General features: G+C 46.7%; 1 protein-coding gene across 4 annotated transcripts in view; it reads left to right on the top strand.

Annotated features, from left to right (window-relative positions):
- LOC111873504 (ABC transporter G family member 20) overlaps positions 1 to 26,857 on the top strand; it is a 108,392-nt gene that overhangs the window by 48,996 nt on the left and 32,539 nt on the right. For 2 of the 4 annotated variants that reach the window (XM_023868275.2, XM_023868274.2), the window contains exon 3: positions 23,119 to 23,328. In XM_023868275.2, the coding sequence (XP_023724043.1) occupies positions 23,119 to 23,328 (210 nt within the window). Of the gene's footprint in view, positions 1 to 5,824; positions 6,465 to 13,760; positions 13,910 to 23,118; positions 23,329 to 26,857 lie in introns of those variants that run through there. The other 2 variants (XM_023868276.2, XM_033755106.1) reach the window with 2 other exon arrangements.

Below are 26,857 nucleotides of genomic sequence, written 5' to 3'. Positions count from 1 at the left end.
ATTCTATGTACCGCCTTCTGTATAATCCAGAACTCCGCATTCTGCCCACACAGTGTATCTGTGTTCCGTATGGTTCTCACACTAAACGGCATTAACTGGCTGGGCTTTGTAGTGGAGACGTAATGTGTTTCCTGTGAAGTACGGACTGAATTGCTACATATTCTGCCCACACAGTGTATCTGTCTTCCGTATGGTTCTCACAGTAAACAGCGTTAACCGGTTGGGCTTTGTAGCGGAGACGTAATGTGTTTCCTGTGAGGTACGAACTGAATTGCTATATATTCTGCCCACACAGTGTATCTGTGTGTTCCGTATGGTTCTCACAGTAAACAGCGACTGTTCCCCTAAACAGCATTAACCGGTTGGGCTTTGTAGCAGAGACGGAGTGTGTTTCCTGTGAGGTACGGACTGAGGTTTTATATATAATTTAGATGAATTTCGGGTTGCAAGAGTTAGCCCTGCGAGTCGTAGGAGGCGACGAAAGGGGAACCGAGTGCCTGGGGCCATAACTGGGCCACCCTGGTCCTGTGGGATATAAATACGGGGACCTTGCGCTAGCGAGGACCGGTAACACCTGCGACAGACCCTTTCGCTCGGCAGAGAGGATGTTAGGTAAATAGTACAACCGCAATGGAAAATAAAATTACTGTGACGTAAGTCTCAAGGGGCTTGTCGCCAAGACGAACTGATTGGCTGTAAACCGCCAGTCGTAAAGCAACTCTGACTCTGACTCTGACTCTGACTCAGGTTACAAAGGTACAAGCGCGCCTGCTCTGTTACTGCGAACTGCAGAAGAGACGGAGTGGAACGTTTTATTTTACGCGAGGTCGCGCTGTTCAAGGCTTCTGTTGGATGATCGACTCACAAAAACGTGCCATGTACGTCATAGGAGCCTACGGGTCAAATTGTCCGTGAGGAAAAAGCGTAGCCTTGATCAGGGATGTATGTTTATGCAGTGAAGAGACATTACATCCCTTACAGCAGTTGGCTGCAAAAACAAAACCGAAACTTGGACACGTTATTGGCTGATCCATGTTTGCAACTGTAGACTGTTCTAAAGATCTTATGAGGTTTGAAATGACTATACTCCTGTTTTTCAAATTTATAACTTATTTTATTTGTTTGTTTATTGTTTGCATATGTAGAATTGTCCTTGGAAATGCATAATGGAAAAGTTCGCTGTTAGCGGCAAGCGAAAACAATTGTTTTCCAGAAACCCCAATTGTCACCACGCGCGAAGCACCTGATTTGACAGCCTCAGGTTTCTCTTCGTTGTGCCGTCTAACAAAAATGCATACTCGTCACCAGAGCGCGAAACCGCGGTGAGTTAGAAAACAGTATTAGAAATGAAAAGATCCAGTTAACGCGAAAGTTATGGGGAGTGTCATCACTGGAGCAAACAGTGATTGATGGTGTACTCTTGAGGGGTGTCATTTTTCATAATTTGTATGATATTCGTGTGTATCAATAGTCATTTACATTTTTTGTTTCCAGTAAATATTTAAAATTATAAGGAGAACAATACCGAATAGGAACTTCTGAACCACCCTACACATAGAGCTGTCCTTTTTGAAAGCTGTTAATTGCCCAACTGGTTAAGAAATTGGACACCTTTCATGGAGCCTGAAAGTCCCTTATCATGCTCAGCGTTTCACTTATTATTACTATTATTATTATTCATAGTATAGTATAAGCAACAGTAGCACACATTGGATTAATTATCTATAATTTTCATCAAGGGAAATGTAACCTTAATTTTTCCAGCATTCAGTTTTGGCTCTGATTAATGCTTTACTCGATAAGAGGAAAATACAGTGAAACAACACAAACGAGTAGGCATATGGAACTCGAACCGGATACCATCCGGACGCTAGTGACACCCGGCGAAGCAGGCAGGTATCTACGCGTTGTAATGCTGCTGCAATCGTTATTATGAATGGCCTTTAGGCTGCTAAGTAAGACATGCTCCCGTTCGGTCCCATGTCCAAAAAAGGCGCAGGCCTTATTTTTTGTGATGTGGGCAAGTCTACACATTAATTAAAAGCAGGAAGCGTCGATCCGGCTGGAAGTGATAGGTAGCAGCTTTTCAGAGGAACGTACAGCCTCTCCCTGAAGATGGACTCAAAATGCGCCTGCGAAACATCAGTAAATATTAGTGAATACTGTCACGTGTAGGGTGGTACGGGTGACGTGTGTACAGTGCTGTTGCCTGGCAACGCGTTGATCAAATCCGTTACAATTCTGTGTCGTAAGTCTGAAGATCTCTAGTCTGTAAGATAATGCACCGGTTTTGCCGATATTACAGATCACTTAAGTATCCACTCAATTCTCCACATATTTTCAGTTTTTATACTAGTTTAGTAAAAACTAAAGTTCTCCCTGTGCTTAACTAATTAAGCACTACGCCATGAAGGCGTATGGGGGAGTGGATGTATAGAACCACGTATTCTTGACCTCGGTACTAGTTGGAGGTGAGAGGTGAGCTTCACGCCCTGGCCGCTTTATCCTGGGAGGTGGACTATAACCGGTTGTATAATCGGATGTTAGGGTAACAGATGTATGTTGAATGGGAGAGGATGTGAAAGGAGTCGATCGTGCACGAATCGAGGTAAACTCCCGGAATTTGCCTGTAGGGACTGAGAAAAATCAAGTAAATTCTCAGTGACGATATCTGTCCCAATCGAGATTTGAACTGGAAACCTCCCAAATAGGAGTCCAGAAGGAAGCCGCTACGTCACACAGTCGCCAGTGTGGCTGTACGAATTTTAAGCACACTTTCTTTGCGTTATTTTTGTACGGCAATGGCTCTGTTCTCATCTTTGCTATTATTGCTGCTGTTTCTCAAATAAGTGAGGATAAGGTGGGAGGAACGTGTAGCACGCATGAGTTAGATGAGATATGCATAAACACTTTAGTAAGAAGTTTTGACGGCAACAGACAAATTGGGAGACTTAGGCATAGATGGGAGGATAATTAAAATACGTCACATAGGATCAGAGTGTGAGGTTGTGGACCAGTTCCAGCTGACTCAGGATAGAGATTTCTGTCGGGCTGTTGTGAACACGGTAATGAACCGTTGGGTTCCTTACAAGGCGAGGAATTTCTTACCTAGTTGAGCGACTGTCAGCTTCCCGAGAGAGACTTGCTCGGGCGTGACCGTGTCAACTTGCACAGACCTGTCTGCTGAGGAGTGCTACTGTGTGATGGTGCCCGAGGGCCAGCCCTCGCACTGTGGCGAGGTGTGGAGTTCTCACGACGGTCACTGCTTCGGTCTGTGACGCCGTGAGAACTTGTTGCCACCATCTTGCGGATAAAAGATGGAATATTGAGGCTTTGGAAATTTCTTCCTAACTTCCCGGTGTCACATTCCAATAAACCATATACTTCACATAATCTTCGAATAGACATGAACTAGGAACTGAATGGAAAATTTATGGTACATAATGTGATGGAAGATAAATTGCTTAAAACAGAATGGTAACTATGTATACCACCAGCTCCAATATTAAGAAGCTCTGCATTCTGCACACACACTGTATCTGTGTGTTCCGTATGGTTCTCACAATAAACAGCAACTGTTTCCCTAAACAGAATTAACCGGTCGGGCTTTGTAGCGGAGACGTAATGCGTTTCCTGTGAGGTACGGACTGAACATTTAAATTAATTTTACGCTTGACTGGTTTGGCTTAGGGCGCTAGGGAAGGTTCCGAGTGTCCCTGCTGATCCGACCACCGTCTCACAGATATCCCTACATTTTCCTTTTCCGAGACCTGTATCGTCCTCACATTCTGTTAGCTGCACCCAGCGGGTGTTGAACTCAGTATTGTAATTGGGTTGCTTTAGCGATTCTTGCATGGCTTGGAATTGCGAGACGATTAGTGAACGGTCGGGAGGGAAGTCTGAGGGACCAGTGCGAAGCATCCGAGTTGGGACAGACGTGTCACCTCACCTTGGGTCTGCTGGGAATGCTAAGCTGATTGGTGGGCATTTCACACTGCAGTAAATCATGGGCTGTGTAACTAGTAATAGACTTAATGCCTCTACAGAGTTTAATGTTTATGGGCTATAAACGGTTCCAAGAACTCGCTTAAAGGCACGAGGTGAAAAGAGGACAGAGGTCCTTTGTGTGCTGAGCCCCTGCTGCAAGGAGCAGGGCCCTCCTTGAGAGCCGGAAATTATAATGACAGTCTGTCTTCTGGGATGTGACACCGCCTTTTCGGAGGAACGTAATGCTTCCATCTTCAGGACCAAAAAGTAAGCCAAGCGGAGTAATCTCTGATTGCTGGACCGTTGTTCGTCTTTGCATACTTGGTTTACTCTACGACCCTGAAGATACAGGCAGTGTGTTACTCCGAAACGTGAGGCGAAAGTAGTCTTGACAGTCAGTGGCTGGTCCAGCTTATTCACGTATTATAGACATTGAAATTCGTCTCTCTTGTGTAACCCGAAGGTTGTGTTCACAAGAGACCGTACCCTGAGCTGCTTGAATCCAATCCACATTGTCGCACGCTAGAACGATCCCGGCATGCCTCGTTCCAAATCTCATGCCAATTTTCCGTTGCTTAGCTCGGTCCAGAGATTCAGTCCGAGTCCGACTTCCCTTGTAACATTTTGGTGTTATGGGACGGGGTTGTTACCCCCCACGCAACCCCCACGTGTCAGCATATGTCAACATAACGGCGATACTGTGGCCTGTCCAGGTCGCGAAGCTATTCTGAGTGCGACAGACGGACCCTGTGGGGGGTGCGTGGCCGCATCCGGGCATTTGTTTACTGTTACTGTGGAAAGTGCATACCGTTGTTACGGTCCTCTTGAGGCGTACACAGTGACATTCCAAGCGACAAGGAACTTTCTTTGCCGTCTGAATAATATAAATTAAATTGTTTCGTAGTGGTTAAGGTACTATGCTACAAGCCGGAAGGTCGCGGGTTCAAGTCCCGATGAGGTCATTGGATTTTTTTCAATTGACCTAATCCTTCCGGCCGCACTAGGCCCTGGGGTGTACTCAGCCTCTAACAGAAATGAGTACCAGGAATAAATTAAATAATTTTCCTGGTTAGTGAAGCGCGGCCGGCGCGTAAGGCTGACAACCTTACCGCCATCTTTGAGCCGATTGTCAAGGTAATGTGGGAGCCTCAACGTCTCACAACCCTATGGGCCTTCACGGCCTCTTACAGGGATAGTTTTACTTTAATTGCCATGTGGAGAATTTTGTGTTCTCAGTGAACATATCCTGCATGCTCAAGTACATTTGCTCTGCCCTTGGCATACCCCTTGGTATGGGTACACAACTGTCTGCAGGCTTTACAGCAGTTTCTTGGGTGAGAAGATGACAGGTGTCTCTCACCTGTTATGTTCTTATTTGGTTCAATTTGTGCAAAGAACCATGTTATTGGCCCTGTGAAGCACAGTGGTATCTGTATATACCACCTGCTTTGACATTAAATAAACTCTTCATTCTGCCCACACAGTGTATCTGTGTGTTCCGTATGGTTCTCACAGTAAACAGCGACTGTTTCCCTAAACAGCATTAACCGGTTGGGCTGTGGTTCCTGTGAGGTACGGACTGGTCCAGCGTGTCTCCCTCACAACAAATGGTTTTGCTCAATGTGATGAAACAAAAAAGGGAATGCCGCTGCGTCGGAAACAAAGCAACACACGACGATGTTTTTATCTCCAGGTTTTATTCAAACACTCTAAGAATTTGCCTGCGTCACGTCCCGTGCTCGTGAGATGTTCCGATGTTGAAATTGAAGTGGTTCTTGAGGAGGGACTTGGTAGCGGAGGTGGGGGAGACAGTTGGCAAGGTGAGGTGGACGTGTGTGTGGTAACAACGGCCAGACCTCAGCATGGTGTCGTATAGATGAGGCTCCATCCTCGTGCGTTCCAGTGGCTAGCGTACTGATTGCATACCTCGGGAGGCAGGGACCAACTGGCACCGTCGCCATCATTGGAACAGATTTCACAGTATCTGGCCTTGCGTGTGTGTGTGTGTGTGTGTGTGCCATCTGAAGAAGTTTACGTTTAACTGCTTGATTTGTTTGTTTTCGTTTTGCCTAAGTTATGTGAGGAGAGTTTTGTAATAGCCGCTGCCACTTCATAGCAAGGAGAAAGCTGTTTCTCCACACCACGCAATATTACTGTGAGCAGCAGACCTGGGCGCTCGCGCTGTCAGTATCCACACCAACTCTGACTCTACAAAGAAATGAGTGTACTGCAGTGTAATGAAAACCATTAGGATTGCTCTCTGTTCTGCGGCTTGACGGTGACTGATCAGTGTTTCAGAGACCTGCTGATTAGTGCTAACTTTTGTTCTGCAGAATTAACAGTGTTACACATTGAAGGTCTGTGATCTGTGGATAACCAGAGAATGTGCCAGTTGTTGAAATTCTGACTCCTGCCTCCGTAAGTTCTGTTCGCTGAAACCATCAAGACGAAGGGCACATCGCCACTATGCTGCTAACGTAAGTCTATAAGCTGCACTGATTCACGTTAATGAGGCAAACAAACAGAGGCCGCTTGCAGGCTAATCACAATTCATACGGTCCTATCACAGCCACTAGGAGACCCGGATCGTCTTGGTGCCAAACATATTTAAACGATAAATATTGCGGTCCGCCGGGATGTGACATCGTGTAGTGTGGTAAACAGGTACCGACGTTTCAAAGGAACTATCTGCCTCCATCTTAAGGGTAGAAGAGTATCCTGAAGATGGAAGAAGCAGAAGCTGCAAAACTACACGGCGTCACATCCCATAGCCTCCCCCACACTGTAAAATGTTCTATAGCAGAAACTGCTGACATGTCTGGTTTGCGTGCCATCCCCACGGATGTGTACTCCAGTCAGCATGTCACGTAACCAGTTTAGTCATAAGAAAATAAATATCTTCTGGGATATAGTTGCCTACCAGACTACACGGCGCCATTTCTCAGAACACGTACTGTTCATAGTCATCGTGGTGAGGACCGTAAACCCCACATTTAAATTGAAAGACTTAAACAGTTAGGAAATACATACACAACGTAATGATTCCAGCGCGTTTTGTTTCTGTCGGAAATTGGGCCCTTCCACGTATGTAAAGTGCCACGTCTGTTTCGGCGATGTTTGTGAAATTTGTGAAATTCTTGCAAGGACTTAGAAAGTGAAATTTCAATCAGAACCAACTTCGGGGATCCCGACTTGCGACACCATAAGTATGCATTCTGATTGTGTCGGGAAATCTGTCTGTCTGTCTGTTATTATCATTATTATTACTATTATTGGAAGCTTTTCCAGTTTCGTGGTCCTATACACAGTCGGTAGGACTCCTTGGGCGGGGGATCAGCCCGCTCTAAGACCTCTACCTACACACAGACATCCATGCGTTAAGTAAGATTCGAACCCAAGAGCGAAGACATTTCATGCCACTTTGATCGGCAGTTTGTCTGTCTGTACTGGACATAAAACGTGTGCTGAAGTTCTGGCAACAACTTTCATGCGAAGCTCGCTGCAATAGGCAGAGCTCTACAACTGTGAGTGTGTGTCTCAAATGTCAAATTTGAATGGAAGTCAGTCCAGCGATTCTCCCTGCTACACGCGGAAAGAGCGACAGACATGACAAAGCCCCTAGGCGCACGTCCGCAGCTCTCTCTATCTTACTGCAGTATCACGGTCTTTTGGGTTGTGACACCGTATAGTCTGGTAAGTGGTTACAAACGTTTCGGAGGAACCTGCTGCCGTCATGTTGTGTCCTTACACGGAGACAGCCTCTCTCCTCCGACTCATAGCCGGCCAGTGAGGATTTTGTTGCCATGGCGACGGCTCTGCCCAAGAGGACATTGGCAAGTGTCACGTTAGTGCGGCTGCACTTGCGGAGCGAAACAACTTTCGCTTTTCTTGAGACACATGGCCACGGCGGGAGGGGCTACTTACAGTGTTTGTCTGCAGAGGTAGCATACACATAGGTTGCTTTCTTGTTTGGCTCACTCTTCGACCCTGAAGATGAAAGCGATGTGTTCCTCCGAAACGTCTCTTAACGGCCTACTAGGCGTTACATTCCAAACCCTCAAATCCAGCAGACAGTAGATTGTCAGGACAAGGACAGAGTTAGACGGACGTCACGTAAAGAATGCTATTTCTGCAGTGCATCCTTCCGTGTTACGCCACCGTGTAGTCTGGTAGGTAAGTGCAAACGTTGCCGGGACACGTCGAGAATGGACGTGCTATGTTATTACTGTCCTGCCAGACTACACGGTGTACGAAGCGTTGCAAGTGACTTCACTGCACCATGCGGACGTAACGCTGTTGGGTTCGAACAAAAGAGGGCGTCCGTTGATTATGAAGTGAATGACTTGTTCTCCCCCTCAGTTACTCTTACCGTCCCTTCTGCCAGAATAACTATTAACTCCCGCATCCTCACAGCCCAGGCGGTTAGTCGCCGACTTCCAGCCGCGGCGGCCCGGGTTCAAGTCCAAGTCAGGTCTTGTGGGATTTGTGGTGCACAAAGTGACACTGGGGCAGGTTTTCTCCCAGTACTTCGGTTTTCCCTGCCAATTCTCATTCCACTGACTGCTCCACATTCATCATCACCTATCATCTGGGGCTGGTACAATAGGCCAAATTGTGGCCGACGTACCAAATGGACTCAGTTTCACCCCACTAAGTAACTATACTGAAGCCGGATGAATCCAGGCCACGTCTCACATGCAGCTTAATTAAACAAATTGCACTTGCATGCCCTCCATATGCCTGCACAGAGGCGCGATATTGCCTTTCTATGCGGAAGGTGCTGTTGGTTTCTGGTAGCTTGTTGGACGCGTTAAGTGCGTTACGCAACAAGGCGAACTGAAGTGGGCCGCAGTGCTGACCAGATCGGCTACAGAAGAGAAACTGTTCGGTGTAGGGTTGCCGTCTTGCTTGCACTCACGTGCTTCTGGCTTTGGCGATTTTAAAGTGTTCTCAAACTGGAAAGTTTTACATGACTGCACACGTCTGCGCGCGCATCTCGAGAGTATCTAGCTCAGTATTATCGGAAAGAAAACTGTTTGATGCAGAATGTAATCAAGTGGGGGGGGTGGAGTTCAGCTGGGTCCACTCGGCACGGAGGCCACTGATTGGCCTATTGTACCTGCCCCGGGTGATTATGATAATGGAGAATTTGGCTGAATGAAGATGGGCAGGGGAGACCGAAGTGCTCGGAGAAAACCCGCCCCAGGGCCACTTTGTCCACCACAAATCCCACTTGACCAGACCCGGGATCGAACCCAGGGCCGCCGCGGTGGGAAGCCAGCGACTAACCGCTTGAGCTATGGCGCGGCCCTGCTTAAAGGTTATACCAGGCAGTGCAGTGCTTGCGATGCTGACAACGTTAGTTACACGATATGCTAAGCTTTGTAGTTAGTTGCAGTGGACAGGTGACTTATTCAGTGCAAACAGTACCAATACACATGGGTCTATGTATGCAGTATATATATCCTTTTAGTTTATCTTTAAAATATAGTGGTAACTTTAGGTACCACCTGGTTTAACATTACAGATGTCCTTCATTCTGCCCACAGAGTGTATCTACTCGTATGTGTTCCGTATGGTTCTCACAGTAAACAGCGACTGTTTCCCTAAACAGCATTAACCGGTTGGGCTTTGTAGCGGAGACGGAGTGTGTTTCCTGTGAGGTACGGACTGAATTGCTATATATTCTGTCCACACAGTGCATCTGTGTGTTCCGTACGGTTCTCACAATAAACAGCGACTGTTTCCCTAAACAGCATTAACCGGTTGGGCTTTGTAGCGGAGACGGAGTGTGTTTTCTGTACGGTACGGACCGAACATTTCTGTCTTCTTCATCAGTAATCTGTCAAGACGACAGGTCCACAGTCTCTTTCAAAACAATTCCTCCACTTAATGCGATCTAGAGCTTTCCCCTTCAAATGACAGTATCCTCTTCTGTCCCCAAGGTCATCCAGCATCTTCTTACGTCTTCTTCCTCGTCTTCTTGTCACTTCTATCCGCCCATCTATCTTTCCTTCGATAGCTTCTTTTAGAAGGCAGTTTCTGCGTAAAACATGACCAATCCAATTAGCCTTCCGTTTTCTTATTTCATGTAGGATATTCCTCTGCTCACTGACTCTAATTAACACTTCTTCATTTCTCACATAATCGGTCCAACTGATCTTCTCCATTCTTCTCCAACACCACATTTCGAAACTTTCCAGATGTTTCTGATCTACTGCCCTAAGTGTCCATGTTTCAGCCCCATACAGAGCTATGCTCCAAATGTAGCATTTCACTAGTTTCTTCCTCAAATTTAAGTCCAATTTGCTGGAAAAAGATTCTTCTTCTTGCTAAATGCAGCTTTTGCCATGGCAATCCTGGATTTAATTTCACAAGTACACCTTCCATCATCTGTTAACAAGCTACCCAAATATTTAAAACATTTCAAATTCTCCACTTGTTTTTGGTCTATCTTTATTGTGACTGTACTGTCACTGTACTGTACTCGACAGTACATTTCTGTACTGTCGAGTAAATCGGGGCAGTGTTTGAGGACCGAGGATAACAAGTTGTAATGCAGAAAAGGCCACGCGCGGTACCGGATTGCCTCTGAATGCTGGTCCGGGGGAAAGCAAAGGGGGTCGCTGATTTCCGTTCGTTGTTCAGCTTTCTGACCTTGTTAGGCCGGTGAGCTGTTTCTTCTGTGACACGGTCAGATGAAAGTAGTCTGTGGGGGAATAGGCGTAGGTGATCCCACACCAACGAGAGGTGTGTTGACTTCATTTGCAAAGCCGAGCGTCATGTAGATGGGGGGGCGATCACAAAAGCATGGGCAACTAAATATTGTTGCCGTTCCCTTGAGGCAGGGACTTTGGTATGGCGTTCTGAATTCGCGGCGGAATGAGATTATGTTCCAGAGTTCTGAAACGGCTCCCGTAGATATACCTGGCTTCCTGGCGAATTTAGTTGCCCTTGTCACGACGCTGAGAAAGTGGGATGCATGTCATGCATCGCTGTAACGTTCAGTCGAGGTACTGTCCCGCACGAATGTCTAGTAATATGCTTGCCCACAAATGTATCAAGATCTTAAGAGTATGGACATTTGAAAACCAGTTAACCATTTTGAAGACTGTTAAAATCACGTTGGGAGCCGAGATAGCTCAGTCGGTATAGCGACTGGCTACGGGTTGAACGACCGAGGAGTCAGAGTTGGAGTCCCAGTAGGGTCAAGAATTTTCTCTTCTCCACAGCGTCCAGACCGGCCCTGGGGTCCACCCAGCCTCCTATCCAGTGGGTACCAGGGACTTTTTCCCTGAGGGTAAAGCAGCCTGGGCGTGAAGCTGACCATTCACCTCCAACTAGTACCGAGGTTGAGAAAACTTGGATCTATAAATCGACTCCCACATACGTCTTCATGGCTTAATTGGTTAAGCACAGGGACAACTTCACTTACTTATTTTTACAAAATCACAGTACGACCGACCGTCAGTCGACCAGTCAGTCTTAGCGTCAAGCCCCATCTGGGGCCCAAGACCAGGTTTATGTTGCGGTTTTGCCGATGTGGGGCGCCCCCTCTGACGAGATGACGGGTCCGTCATTTGTTGCAGTCATAGTCAGTTATGAAAGAATTCAAAGTTTTGTAGACGTCATCAGAGCGGCGCCTGTGTTTGCCTGAGATGGGCAGGGTGGGTCGAGACCCGTGAGACAAACCTGACACGTGTCCCTTCGAAAGGTAACTAAACTGCAGTCCTGTTGCAAGGGCGGGGTGGGCTGAGGGTTTCATGAGACTTCAGCACCCCTCAGCAATGTGACTAGCTCAGACCATATAGGGTCGGCTGCTCAGTGAATAATGAATTGAAGAGGGTGTGAAAGGAAGCGATCCAGGTCTGATTTGAAGTGGTGTCCCGGCAGTTACCCGAAGGGACTGAGGAAACACACGAAAGACTACAGTCCGTGTAGCCTCTGTCCTGGCCGAGAAAACGGGGAATGTGACTAACTGGATCTCGGCCTCCCATGATGAATGGAAGCTCGGAAAGCAAGATTTATGGGTTGAGGTGCCAGCTCCATGCCTGATTTTTCAAGAGCCTCCCGAAATTAGAATGTGGACATAGTCTGCTATTGCTCGGACACTGTCCCGTAGTACTGGGGATGATGTAAGGCGATTTGTAATGGTTTCGTCACGCAGTGGGCATCATTGCTGCAGCACTGAATATTGTTTTTCATATCTGTAACATACCTTGTTTGTATTGGACAATAAAATTGCTTTGACATTCTTATGTAACAGTGACATGCCTGCCAAGTTACATAAATCAAAGGAAATGCTTCTGCAGCGCTGAGTTTGACAACTGATGACAGCAGAGCGATGACTGCTTCAACATTCAGAAACTGCAATGTGCCCACACAGCATATCTGTTTCTTGTGATTCCCACAATAAAGGGCGATCAGCTGGAACAGAATCATGAAACAAACACTATTTACAAGAATCTGAGGGGGTACCGTTCTGTGACGCCGTGTTGCACAGGCTTGAATGCTGGAAGCTTCTCAGGTCCCTGGGGTCAGTCGACGTAATTGGACACGACCATGCATGCAGGAAGCCTGGGAAATGTTACCATCATTAACATCGTCAATGCCATCAGCAAGTATCAGATCAGCTGCTTCCTTTTCAGAACATTTGCGGCTCGTTGTAAGTCATGACTGTGGGAGATTTCCGATGTAATGGTTGCAATTTGTCAGCTCCCATATCTGCGCGGTATGTGAGAGCAGGGACAGAAACGTGTTGCACCGTCTCACAACAGTAGATACAAGCGTTGCCATGGAAATGCAATGCATGTCGGAAGAGACCGGCACTGAATGGGGCACAGACTGATGTGTGCATATATAGTCACGTGTTGCTGTGTACGCGACAAATAATTTCACGCCACTCAAGGATGTAGCGAATATTTATTGTACTTCGCTTTAAACTTCCCTACTTTACAGTGTCACAACTATTGTCACTTGCGGTCTCACAATTACTGCCTCAACTCTCAACTTCCACTGTCTTCGGCGTCAAGTCAAAGTCACATTGCGACTGACGGTCAGTCAGTCAGTCAGTAAGTCTTGGTGTCGAGCCCCATCTGGGGCTCATGACCAGATATTTATTGCCTTTAACAGTTACGGTTTTGTTTTTGTGGGGCACCCTCTCTGACGAGAGGACTGGTCTGCCATTTGTATGTGCTGCTGGCCCGTGCCAGTGCAGTCTTTCTTGAGTCTGAGTCCCTTGGGACTCGAGACCATATTTTACTGTCTCAGATTTGAGACTTGTCGAAGCTGGGCTTTTATAACCTCGGTGGTTGCTATGCAATGAACCTTCTGTTGTCATGCAACGCTTCGAACAATTCGTTACCTTTCATCTCCTACGAAACGCGTTTGTTACCCCAGGCAACGGCGCACTGTTATTGCGTTGTCGCTGTGGGAACTGCCCTCGACGGATGCATTCAACCCTTTATATAGGCGGGTTTCGGACTCAATAGAGAACACCATGTTTAGGGTTCGGTTTTGCCGTTGTCATCCAATGGCCTTCTGTTGTTTTTCGTCCCCGGGGAAACGCATTTTTGTTTGGGCTGTTCCTATGCAGCGACTCACTGTTATTGCGTTGCTCAGCAATGGACGACATTGCAATATGTATGTAGGCCTAATGGTGGATGCTTTGTTTAACGATGTTTCTCAGTGTTAATGTCAATGTGCTAAGCCGTAGTGGCGTATTTTAAGGTTCCATGCCAGTATTTGTGTGAGGAGACTGAGGATAATCGCGAAACTTCTCAGCCAAGATGAAAAGTCCCCCGATCGGCCCCGGTACCTCCAGTGTTACCTGCGAGGAGCGCGTGCTGTCAGTCAACATGTCTTTCTGTGACGTCACTATGTCGCTGCTGCCGTCTGTCACAATCCGCGTATGGCATAAAGAGTAGGTTGGGTTATTCCTACAATACAGTAAACCCTCGCTAATGCGGATTAATTGGGGGAGGGGGAGAAGTCATCCGGATTAGTGAAGTTAGCCCTGAAAGACAAAAAAACTTAGAATACAAATACATGGACAATTTAATTAAATAAATAATGCTGAAGAAAATAAATAACAAAATATCACTGTAAAGCTTTTATTTAAAATATATTTTTTTATATACATAGAAGACTCAGAAGCTGTACTTCTTTCTGAACGTAACAATGCCGGTTTGAAGAGACTGTCTCAAGTTTTGTCTGAACAGACAAGTGACTCGTCTGCCTTACTAAATGCATGTACTCGACTGTGAATTCATATTTCGATGCGGATTAGCGAGGGTTTTCTGTGTTAGTATTGTGTTGCATCTTGCTATGTAAATCACAGTAGATAATATTTATTATATTTCTGTCAACGCAACACTGTTTACGGCAGGTGGAGTTGCTGTCTAGGACATCCGGATCTGAAAATGGACCTAGCAGCTCCACCTGCTGGGAACAGTGTTGTGTTTACTGGACTGTGGATGTGCATGGGGCCTGGGTGTTCGCATGTTTCTAGGTTGGGGGCAAGCTTTCAACATTGTTTAAAATTGGTATATTGTGTATCATATTAATGTCAGAGTCACCTAAGAGCTTTGCCTTGGTCCCACAATCATTCAACATGAACAAACTGTGTCAATTTCATGAGTGTGACCTCGAGAGGTCTTAGAGAACTATGAGAGGCCTTCAGATATTCCACACACCTGCTCGCCCCCCGCGCATGTGAGCAGGTACTTAGGGAGTGTGACGAAACAGTCTCTAGAGGCGCATCCCTTATTCCAGGCCAGGTCGGTTTGAAGCCCGACAGGCGACAGCAGGAGTTGTCAGTGCAATTGCCATGAGGCAACAGTCGCTTCCCCTGGCTTTTTGCCAGTCAGAGGACGAGAATAATGTAATTTAGTCATTTGTGCCATTTTGTTCATTGAAGGCTGAAATTCATATAGGCACTATATAAGAATCCAGTCCATACCTCACAGGAAACACACGCAGTCTCCATAACAACGATCAGCCGGTTGGGGAGGGGGGACTGTATTGTGAGAATCATACGGAACACGTAAGTACACTGGGCAGAATGCAGACCGTACGGATAGCTACCACAAGAATGTGTAGGGATATAGGGTGCTACTGACCAATTTGAAACAGTTTGCAGTTTTGTAAGATGCCCTGATTGCACCATGCTGTTTAAATAACAAGACGAAGCAGCGTCTTTCATGAGAAGCTGGTAGTGGTTCAGCTAATAAAACCGAGGGTGTCTCATGTCATATCTTGAAGGAAGAAAACGTGTTAGGGTTGGAATTCCCAATAGATACCGAGTTAACATGGTGCTGGAGTTGCCCCCCCCCCCAAGCACTGGCGTGCTGCCGAGTATGGCGGCGTGACGACTTGCGTCCTGCCTCCGGATGTCGTAATGGTTGAAGCCACGAATCGAGACAAGTTCAACAGTTCTCTGGTCTTGGCACCGGTCCCGGCCTTCCACTTCGCACGAATTTGGCTGAAACACTGGTCTTCAGGAACTGCTTACCTTGGTCGAGTGTATAAGTGCTTCGCATTGGAACTCTTACACCACAGTGGTATTTGCTGTAACATCGAATGACTCCACATTCTGCCCACAGAGTGTATCTGTGTGTTCCATATGGTCCTCACAATAAACAGCGACTGTTTCCCTAAACAGCATTAACCGGTTGAGCTTTGTAGCGGAGACGGAATATGTTTCCTGTGAGATACGGGCTGAACTACTATATATTCTGCCCACACAGTGTATCTGTGTGTTCCGTATGGTTCTCACAATAAACAGCGACTGTTTCCTTAAACAGCATTCACCGGTTGGGCCTTGTAGCGGAGACGTAATGTGTTTCCTGTGAGATAGGGACTGGATTTTTTGAGCGCTATTTATGTAACGATTGCCCTTTCAGAGGTTAAGTAATTATGATGTTCCATCACCTCGGAGTTGAGCGGAGAGCTAAAATAATCTTCACAGAAATAGATCGGATTGCTACGGAACTCTGCACACGGCTTCGGAGACTTGAGCCTCTTTGAACGACGTAATCAACGGATAGTTGCCATTAGATTTGGCTTAAGGAATATGAGAAGGCGCACTGACAGGAGTTGCAGCATGCAAATTACGTACATTTAGTGGCGGTTCATGAGCACAGGATGGTGAAGAGACAGCTTGCGAGACCTAGGCGTTGATAACAGGCCAATAAAATAAGTGCCGTGTGACTGTATGAACTTGACTAACCTGACGCGGCATAAGGAACAGTGAACACGGACAAAGAATTCTCCGTAAAAGGCGGAGGAATATATTGATCAGTTGGGCGACAATCAGCTTCCCAAGAAGGTAGAGGGTCGCACGTACGAGCGTGTGGGAGGTGAGCTATCTCAGCGGCCCAGCGTGGGCACCCATATCACCACAACCCCTCCCCCCTACCCCCACCTCGTGCTTAGGCTAATGGCGCTTTGTTCAAGGCCTGCTTAGAAAAAGGCGTTCTTTTTTGTTGGGGTATAAAGGCGTAAGGTAGAGGTCATGGACACTCAGTGTTGAGCTAGGGCACAGAAGGTCGTCGGATATAAATTACTCGTACATGGGCGGACCAAGGATATTTGAAAAGAAACCCACAGCCCGTCTATCACCTTTTTGTCTAGAAATGCTTTTTCATCGGCCGCAGCATCGCTTGAGCAAATCACACAACTTGCTGACGTATGAAGAGCCACACCTGTCTTCAGGGATGTGTTCGGCCAGATACCTCACTACCTTCTGCAGTCTCGGCTTAATCCTCCACCATGAAGACGGAGACAGAAAGTTACTCCGAAACAATTATGACGTTCTGTTAGACTACACGGCGTCACCGCATCTCAGAAGACAGTAATCTCACCGCCGAGAAAACGTCAAATCTCGCGTGTTCTTGGCTTTCGAAGATATTCAGATGAGAAGACAGCGAACTACTGAGGTGTGACAGTTTTCTTTTCAACATCAGGTTTCGGTTCATATGAGTGCTTTCTGCGGGTTAATGCAGTGGTAATGCTCTAGACTTGTACTCGGGAGATGTTTGGTTCGAATTTGTCCCGGAACGCCTGCTTTCATTACTGAAGTCTTGTGGTTTTCTTCAGTCTCTCCAGGCAAATGAGTAGTACCTCGATTAGGCCAGGACCACTTCCTTCTGAATCCTTTCCGATTCATCATTCTTCTGTAATCCTGCCATTCGACGCCGTATGAATGAATGAATGAATGTATAAGGGGTGGGCCTTCTCGGCCCTTGCACCGCGGCCTACAGTGCTCTATTGTGCTTCCCATTTTGATTATCCCCTCAGCAATCCTGCGCTTCGAATGAATGTACGTGTGGGGCGTCGAAATAGTCGCTTGGTTCCATAAAGTATTGACACAAGTGACGCAATCTTAAATAAGCTAAGGCCTCACATTCACACAGGATATGTATGGCTGTTTCATTTTCTTCTTGACACCTCTCACAAGTGGGACTGTTACTTAGTCCCAGTTTGGAGAGGTGCCCTTTAAGGCGACAGTGTCCTGTAAGTAGTCCTACCACCCATCGTAGCTGGTTCCTACTTAACTTCAACAGTTCCTTCGCTCTAGTAGAGGGTCCTCGTATGAGTCCCTTTGCTTGCCTGAGCCCAGTCAAGGATCCCCAGTATTTCTTGTGCTTCATGTTTGTCCAGTCCCTGATTGCCTGTCTGGCAACTCATATAGAGATGCCACAGGCTGGTTCAGGTCCTGTGAACGGATGTTCAGCTCCAAACTTGGCCAATTGGTCTGCTGTTTCGTTTCTAGCAATACCCTCATGCCCCGGCACCCATATCAGTTGTACCCTGTTTGGTGGCAATCCCAGACCAATTTTGAATTGATCTGGTGTTTGTCAATTCGACGCCGTATAGTCTGGCTCCTGAGATGTTCGTTATGTAACTCACAAGAATTGCAAGAATGGGTAACAGCTCCACTTGTGTTTCCGATAGTCAGCAAATAGCTCATAATATTTGCCCTCGAACGCAAAATGCTACATTTCAAGGTTGAGCAGTTGAAAAACGTACCTTAAGCAATGTTAATTGGCTTGTTTGTGTTCGAGAGTCGCGTATCTTTTGGGTCATGGCTACCAGCTTAATTTCAATTCAGTTCATGCACATCCATTTGCACCGACCCTGGTGTTCTGTGGTTCTGAGAACGGCTCCACTACACTTACGGTCGGGTCGTATGAATTTTTGCTGGCCCTCGCCAGCTCCATCATTCTTGGTTCCGAGTCCCGAGTCTCTCTCGACTCTGGGAATTGCGCAACAATGCAACACTTGGATTTATACCATAGCCTGCATACTGGCATTTCGAAACGAATTGGTCTTTGTAATGGAGACCTACTGCGTTTTCTATGAGGTAGGAACTCGTTTCTATGTATCACGCTTATGTGCATGAATTTCACTCATCAGTCTGATGCTTCGGTCAGTTCTAGCGCCCCAACTTTTTGAAGCCTGGAAAGAAGTTAACACAAAAATGCTAACCCCAGAGAAAGAGAGAGAGAGAGAGAGAGTGGGGAGGTAGTGAGAGACACTACATTGGAGGGGGGGGGGAAGAAACTATATCTCTGGTTTTGTAGGTTCCCAGGCAGTGCTCGCTCGTCCTTCTGGTAGAAAAATGTATATGATCGGAATTAACTATATATGACGTTGGAAAGGCTGCAGTGTAGTGAAATTGGATCTAACATGGGAAGGGCTACGTTAGAGGGAAACATTGTTGTTAACATTGGGAGGGATGCATGTGAAGCGAGTAATGAGGCGTAGAATTTGGGTACCTAAATATTTTATAAAAATTCAGTTCTTGCCTCACAGAAATCGCGCTGTCTTCATGACAACGACCCACTTGTTAATGCTGCTTAGGGAAATAGTAACTAATTCGGATCCCAGCTGACTCATTACTATTTAAGTCCATTTTTGTATATTTTTACATTTCAGCACTTTCGTGCTCAAGTCCAGAAATATTTATTTGATTAATTTTGCACGTGATGTCATGATGACCGTTTAGTATCGAGACAGGCAGTGGATGGTAAGAAATATGAAACATTTCAATGTAAGTTTGTGTGACAGATAATCTTATGAGTTTAAAGTAATCGCTGTTTAATGTGATAATCTCATGAAACACATAAACACGCGCTGTGGGAAAACAGGAATTTTTTAATGTTAAACCAGGTGGTGCACATAGTTACCATTCTACACGTACTTCGGAAGATCATTTTCAAATGGTCATCGGTTTTTAAATACGTCTAAATGCTGAAGACACCAACAAATATCACGAAGGCAAATTACAGTGATCTGTTAGCAGCTCTTAGTTCAGCTCCATTATCTTATGGGCTGATGCTGAGTTGAATCGAACGCATAAAGCAAGAAAGCCTACAGCATAGAGCGTAAGGAGGAAGAGAGATGAGAAGACCTGGTATGAGATGGTGCAACAGGCCCCGTTCGCCTACGAGTAATCCTGTTTTGCAGAGAAGATAAACCCATGACAAAAAATTGATGTATTTTAGGATGTGACGCCTAGCATTTCGTAGGTCGGTACCCTGAAGATGGAGACAGGACGTACCTTCGAATCACTGGCACATGTTTACCAGGCTGGAGGGCGTCATATGTCCGAAGATAGAACTTTCTTAATCAGTGGCGGGAGAATCTCATTGTGTCTGTCATTCCACATGTGACACGTGTCTACCAGCCGCTGGGTGTCCGTGAATATATAGCCACTAGAAGCCCCCCCTCCCCATTGTTGCTACTTAGCAGCCGTGCTAAATTCTTGGAAGGGTTCAAGACTAGTGCCAATTAATATAGAACCCTTAAAGTTTGTGACTTATAGAGCTTCGAAGCATACGCAGATTCTGTTAAAGACAATTTTTGTAGAATCTAACAACAATATGGCGTCCTTACGAATCTTATATTTAGATTTCGGCTTGATAGCGATAATTAAAATCTATTGACGGATGGATGGATGACAACAAATTCTACTGTACGGAGCAGTCACGGTGTGAAACTTTGAGTGTGTTTGAGCAGTTATGCATGAGCGGGCCGGTAGTTGTATCAGTATAAGGCCTGCAGCTGCCAGAATTCGTTGGCTGCAGTGTTGAGCTTATCGAGTTCCTTGCGAAATTGTCCATTCCAAGTACGTATTTACGCAACCGATTATTAACATTACGTCAGACAATTTGTTGCGTTTGGCCACTCGGTACAAGCGCGCATCCTGCGTCTTTGTCATGCAAGGCAGGTACCGAGTAACGAAAAAAGGCGCTAAGCACCGTCGTCGCCTTGTGTCGCTCAATAAGGGGGTTGTGTCCTTCGACATGTCGGTAATACACGATGAATTACCGGACTTACTTACGGCGTGGTCTTGATGCACACAAACAGGGCAACTATATGTACCGCCTGATTTGACACTAAAGAAACTCCTCCATATGGTTCTCACAATAAACAGCGACTGTTTCCCTAAACAGCATTAACCGGTTGGGCTTTGTTATGGAGACGTAGTGTTTCCTGTGAGGTACGGACTGAATTGCTCTGCATTCTGCCCACACAGTGTATCTGTGTGTTCCGTATGGTTCTCACAGTAAACAGCGACTGTTTCCCTAAACAGCATGAACCGGTTGGGCTTTGTAGCGGAGACGTGATGTGTTTCCTGTGAGGTGCGGACTGAATTGCTATTATGTATTCTGCCCACACAGTGTATCTATGTGTTCTGTATGGTTCTCACAGTAAACAGCGTCTGTTTCCCTAAACAGCATTAACCGGTTGGGCTTTGTAGCGGAGACGCAATGTGTTTCCTGTGAGGTACGGACTGAGATTTATATATTCAGCTGAACGCTTGCTTCAAAGAGTTGAAAACTTGCAAGTCTGTGGTGAGCTGTAGTGGCACTAACATGAAAGGCGCCTGTGGAATACTAAGTTCTGGAGGAGTGTCACGAAGGGGCTTGATCTCTTGTTTGGCGTTCGTCGGAAGAGGTGACATTGTTTTGTCGACACGAACCGGAATTGTATTCATCCGGTATATGGTTCAGATGAGAGAAGCGGACATACGTTGTGGTATTCCTATTATGCTTCGATTTTATCTGCCCCTCTGAAAAAAAAAAAACAGGTATAAATATAAGCTCTTCGTGTTTCACTTGTTTTTAGTATGTTCGTTAATTTAACGAGGCTGTCAGTATCGAGGCTAAATGATACGATGGTTAGTGAATGTGGAGCGGTTGGTGGATTGAGAATTGGGATGGGAAGCAGAAGTACTCGAACCAATTCCCGCGCAGTGTCACTTTGTCCACATGACCTGGGGTCGAACCCCGGCCGCCGAGATGGAAAGCCGACGCGTAGCCTCCTGAGCTATGGCACGGCCGCGGTGGCTGGCAGGACAGAGGGAAAACCCGTGGTTGGAATTGGTGGCCTCCATGCATGCGCATCTCCAAGACTGCCGTCCGCTCTAACGTGACGTTCTTTGTGCTTTACTGGGAGTGACGTCAAGGTGGGTGATTTGTAGCGTGCCGCGAGCTCATCACTGGCGCGGCAGATGACAGAAGATGGCCCAAATTTGCTGTCGGGACACGGGAAAGAATAAATTGCGTCGCATTGTCCAATCTGCTTCGATTGTGGGGCCGCGTTTCCTGTGAAACAGGGCGGACGTTGCGTTTCATGCAGAATGTAATCAAGACATGATATGCTTAAAGGTTATACCAGGCAGCGCAGTGCTTGCGATGCTGACAACGTTAGTTACACGATATGCTAAGCTTTGTAGTTAGTTGCAGTGGACAGGTGACTTATTCAGTGCAAACAGTACCAATACACATGGGTCTATGTATGCAGTATATATATCCTTTTAGTTTATCTTTAAAATATAGTGGTAACTGTAGGTACCACTTGGTTAAGTGACTATAGACGGGGTTTGGATTGATGACCGGATTTATTGGACTGATTGATATAGCGCGTGTCTACACTTTACTGTTCACTATTACACACACTAGTGTCCACAGTCACGTCTTCACTGGCCACTGCTTTGTAACGGCTTCCAACGGCAGATTTTGCCCTTCCTTTGTGTTCCCGAACTGTCACCGGCCTCAGCCACCAGCGTCTCAACGGCTCACAAGGACTGAACCGCAGCTGTCCTCTAACAAACTCAGACTTCTAACTTGTCCTGCTTATAACATTTCGGCAAAGAAAACGTCGTTACTCTGTTGCTGTTTACGGACCGTTACCTAGTTACGCCTTTGTTTAGTTTGTTTCGCGGTCGTTGCCTAGCAACGGGCCTACCTGTCGCAATATTTATCATCTGATTTAACTTTACACACTTTACATTAACAGTCTGTTTATATGTTCCGTATGGTTCTCACAATAAACAGCGACTGTTTCCCTAAACAGCATTAACCGGCTGGGCTTTGTTATGGAGATGTAATGTGTTTCCTGTGAGATACGGACTGTATTTCTGTATATTTTGTTGACACGAACTTCATCCATCAGAGTCAGTGGTCGAGAACCTGCCAATGTGGAGGCGGGTTCGAATACCTCCACAGTAGCCCAGCGAGTCGCAGGAGGTGCCACGGTGTATAGCTGGGCCACCCTGTTCCTGGGGGATATAAATACGGGGACCTGGCCCTCCAGGTTGGGGGAGTCTCGAATGTGAGACAATAAAATATGGCCATGAGTCCCGCGGGACACGGATCTGAGAATGACTACGCCGGCGAGGGCCAGCAGTAATTGTGAACGGTAGATCCTCTCGTCAGAGATGGCCACCCTCATCAAAAACAGGCGACTGTCTGACAGTAACAAGAATCTGGCCTTGGGTCCCAGATGGGGGTTTGAAACCAAGATAGACTGGCCAACTGACTATCGGTCGTAAGATAAGTTTGGCTTTGACTTCAGCCTTCAAAGACTTAATTGCGTGGCTGAAGGAGCTGTTAGCTGCTGGGTATGCCTTGAAACATTGGAACAACAGGCCTACTTCGTGAGGCAGAGTTCTCCTTTAAAAGCTGATGGTCGCTCAGTTGCTGAATACCCCGCCTTTTGTGTAATGCCTAAGGTCTATTAACATGTTCTCAACGCCGTATCATTTGTCTCTAACCCGAGCCAGATGAATCCAGAGCATACCCTCATGTGAACTGAAGTGCTGTGCTCGATGTGTTGCAGGGAAGCCAACGCCACGCCTGACCGCCCCGAGACGACGCCCTCTCCCGACGTGTTGGCGTCACCCCGGAACCTGCAGAGTCAACAGTCGTCGCTATGGACCCGACGCCAACAGGCGGTGTGCGTCCGCCACGCGTTCAAGCAGTACGGCTCGAAACGCAACCCGAACCACGTGTTGAGCAACCTGAACATGACCGTGGCCAAGGGCACCATGTGAGTTCTCTAACGTTAAGTGTAATGGGTGGGACATGTAGCATGCGCGGACAGAATATAACAAAGCGAGGGATCGCTTTGGAGACCTAGATGTAGATGAGAGGATAGTAGTGATATTGATATTAAAGAAAGGGATACGATTTTTTGGCTTGGGTTAATGTCCAGTTTCAGAGGGACTTGGTCAGCATTTGATTTGTAACAGTGGATATTGATGTACAAGGTTTGTAGTTTTGATGCAGGTGACGAAGGTTCATATTGTCTTCAGGGTTGTGACACCATGTAGTTCGGTAGGTTGGAAATAAGGTTTCAGGCAAACCTGCTACTTCCGAATTCAGGGTACTCCATCATCAGAATATGTACCTTGAAGATGGAGGCAGCAGTTTCATCCGAAACGTTGGTAGCCATCTACACTGTGCGGTGTCGCAACTAGAAGGACTCTATTTCCAAGTATTATTTACTAGTAGATGATAACTATGTTTTCTTTATTGCTAGTGGTGTGGGACTAAGTCCCTTGTACTGCGGCCACTTCTGGCCTATTGTACCAGCCCCAGATGATAGGTGAGTGAGATTGTGGAGCAATTAGTGGAATGAAGATTGGCAGGGGAAACCGAAGTACTCGGAGAAACCTGCCCCAGCGTCACTTTGTCCACCACAAATCCCACTTGATCAGACCCGGGATCAAACCCGGGCCGCCGCGGTGGGAAGCCAGCGACTAACCGCTTGAGCTATGGCGCGGCCTGATAACTATGTAAGTCAGTAAGCCGGTGAGCTTTGGGAAGGCGTGTGTTCACGAAGCCCTCGGATTGGTAGCAACACCTGCTGAAGCGTGAAGTTTGGTGTGAAGATGGATGATCCACATACTTCAGATCTCTGTATTACACGTTTGTTGCATGCTACCAATTGTAAACATGGCCACTGCGCGCATCTGTGACGCTCTATCTGGGAATTAAACGCAGTCGGTACGCATAGGCCAGCCTGGATAATTTGTCCACTATACTGGGTAGTGTCCGCTGGCCTTGTATAGCCGGAAACACACCGAGCAGCATGGGCAGGTTAGCGAGTCTCGACTGCAGTCCGTCAAATCAAATATTGGGATAGGTCACTACCGCGCCTTCCAAATCCTATGCAGTGTCTCATTCACCTGTAGTCTATCTGTCCGAGATGCAAGCAGTGTCGTCATCACTAACCCACAAAGACAGAATACATTCTTCGCAGAAAGACGAAACTTCTAAATCGACGCTGGTTCTCCACACAGCGCTGGGGGTGACATTAGGCGGCTCGAATTGTTGGACTGTTAAGTGTCTGGAAGTAGACTGACATCGGACGCGGCGCCACGCCTGTTGTACGCGCCTACGCGAGAATTGTTGGCACTTGTCATATATGGGACAGCCAGGCACTTCAACGTTCTCATCACAAATCGGACGTTAACCCTTTGAAGCCTCGCGCACAACCACATTTCAGATGTCAAATGGTCAAGACTTTAGGATTACCCACCGGAAGTCACTTATACAAACCATAAAGCTAAATTTGTCTCTCTACTTAATTAATTCAACGCCACTCCACGGAGACGTAGGGGTGAGCGGAGTTACAGGTCCACACATTCTTAGCCTGGGTGCTAATTATAGGTGAGCGATTAGCTTTACGCCCCGGCCGTTTTACTCCCAGTCAGCATTGCATAGGAGGCTGTGTCGGCCTGACGCTGTGGACAAGAGAAATATTTCTTGTCTCTGTTGAGAATGGAATCACGTCTCTTCGATCGCCCAGCCCATAGCGTATTCACTGTACCTCCTGAGCTATCCCGGCTCCCGCCTATACAAATCTTCTTCTTACAATACGAAACGCTGTGATGGTTTCTGTCATGTGACTCGGGGGCGCGTCATCCGGAAGTTTTAAACTCGAATCTGGAGAACTTGTTGAGAATGTTGCGGCACGTTTCACAATTTGCATAAGCATTTAAACAAGGAGGGAACAAACAAGCACCTCTTGTTTCTTCTTTTGGGGCCCACGATTTGAGCCATAAAGTCACGTAACATCTTGCAGCCAGTAATCCCATTTACGGAGAAACTGGCATGTTATGTCGAAGTGAGAACCAATACGTTCTGGAACCGGTCAAATCGCTCAGTCTCACAGCACAACAATACGCCATCTTGTTTCGATGGAAAGTTCTGGTTAACTGTTGGAGCAATGAAAGAAGTTTGAACTCTTTAAAGCGTATTGATAACTGTACGCGCCACCTGCATTAACATTCAGATCTGCTGTTCTCACATCGGCAACTGTGACGCGTGTAGGGAGAGGATCATATCCCCTCAATCTTCAGGGTCGAACAGCAAGCCAGTGAAAAAATATGCAGAAGCAGGCGGCAAGCTTAGCTACTTTCTTGCTTGTCTTACTCTTCAATCCTGAAGATGGAAGTGATATGTTCCTTCGAAACGTTCGACAACACCCTAAATAAATACAGGGCGTTACAATAGAGAAGCCTGCATTATGTCACACAGTGTATCTGTGGGTTCCATATGTTCTCACAATAAACCGGCTGGGCTTTGTAGCGAGACGGAGTGTTTCCTGTGAGGTACGAACCGATTTATATATATTATTTAGATGAAAATCAGTTTTCTCACTGCATGCCTCACATGCAGCCCTCCCATTGTTAACATCAAAATTTCGCCTTAATATAGCCCTNGTATGTCTCACTACCACTACCACTTCTCTCTCTCTCTCTCTCTCACTATGTATCAGTCCTCTCGATGTTAAATAAACATTTCACTCTAATGTTGCCCTTCCAACGTTCATATCGAAATGAATTCCTTGCATAGGCTCAACCTCTCAGCTCTGCTCATGAGAAGGGCCGTTCACCTTCTGGAGCTTCACCCTTTCTCAAAATTACCAGAAGGACGAGCGGTCACTGATCAGGAATTTTCAAAACGGCAGGGAAATGAAAGTGGTTTTTACTCCCTTAAATGTAGTCTCTGTCGCTACCCCCCGTCTCCCTCTCGGGTTCAGAGGGACAATATACGCATTATAAAGTATAATGGGAAATGAACACGCTAGGAGGACATCTGCAGCCCTAACCTGGCTGGTTTCCATGTAAAGCCACTAAACGCGCTGTTCGAGTGTGCGCAGGAATGGTTTGCGTAATACGGCAGGACAAAGGGGAGTGACTCACTGAAACTTATGTTAAATGAACGTGGAACGTTCCCGTTTCGAGTCGTTGCCCCTAGAACCTGCAATCAGCATTATCGCCTGACCTCCGACCTCCGTCGGGTCTCAGCTTTACGAAGTAGAGTTGACCGTGCGTGGCGTAGTTACTGCAAGACGTGTGTAATTTGTTCTGCATTTCAATACGTTGAAACCCATGAGTACAGGCGTGGCCACCAGATGGCTCCGCTCAGTGCCGTTGTATCGTGTGGCCCGCACAAAGTCAGAACATTGAGGTTCTCATAGCTGTGAGACTATGAAGCCTTGTGATCTGAGACTGACGCCATGCAGTGCCGTAGAATTCCACGGACGTCTCCACGAAGTTTTGGCGATA

This window comes from Cryptotermes secundus, unplaced genomic scaffold (assembly GCF_002891405.2).
Source record: "Cryptotermes secundus unplaced genomic scaffold, Csec_1.0 scaffold395, whole genome shotgun sequence".
Lineage (NCBI taxonomy): Eukaryota > Metazoa > Arthropoda > Insecta > Blattodea > Kalotermitidae > Cryptotermes > Cryptotermes secundus.
The sequence above is the reverse complement of the archived record's forward strand: the minus strand, read 5'-3'. Positions and strand labels throughout refer to the sequence as shown.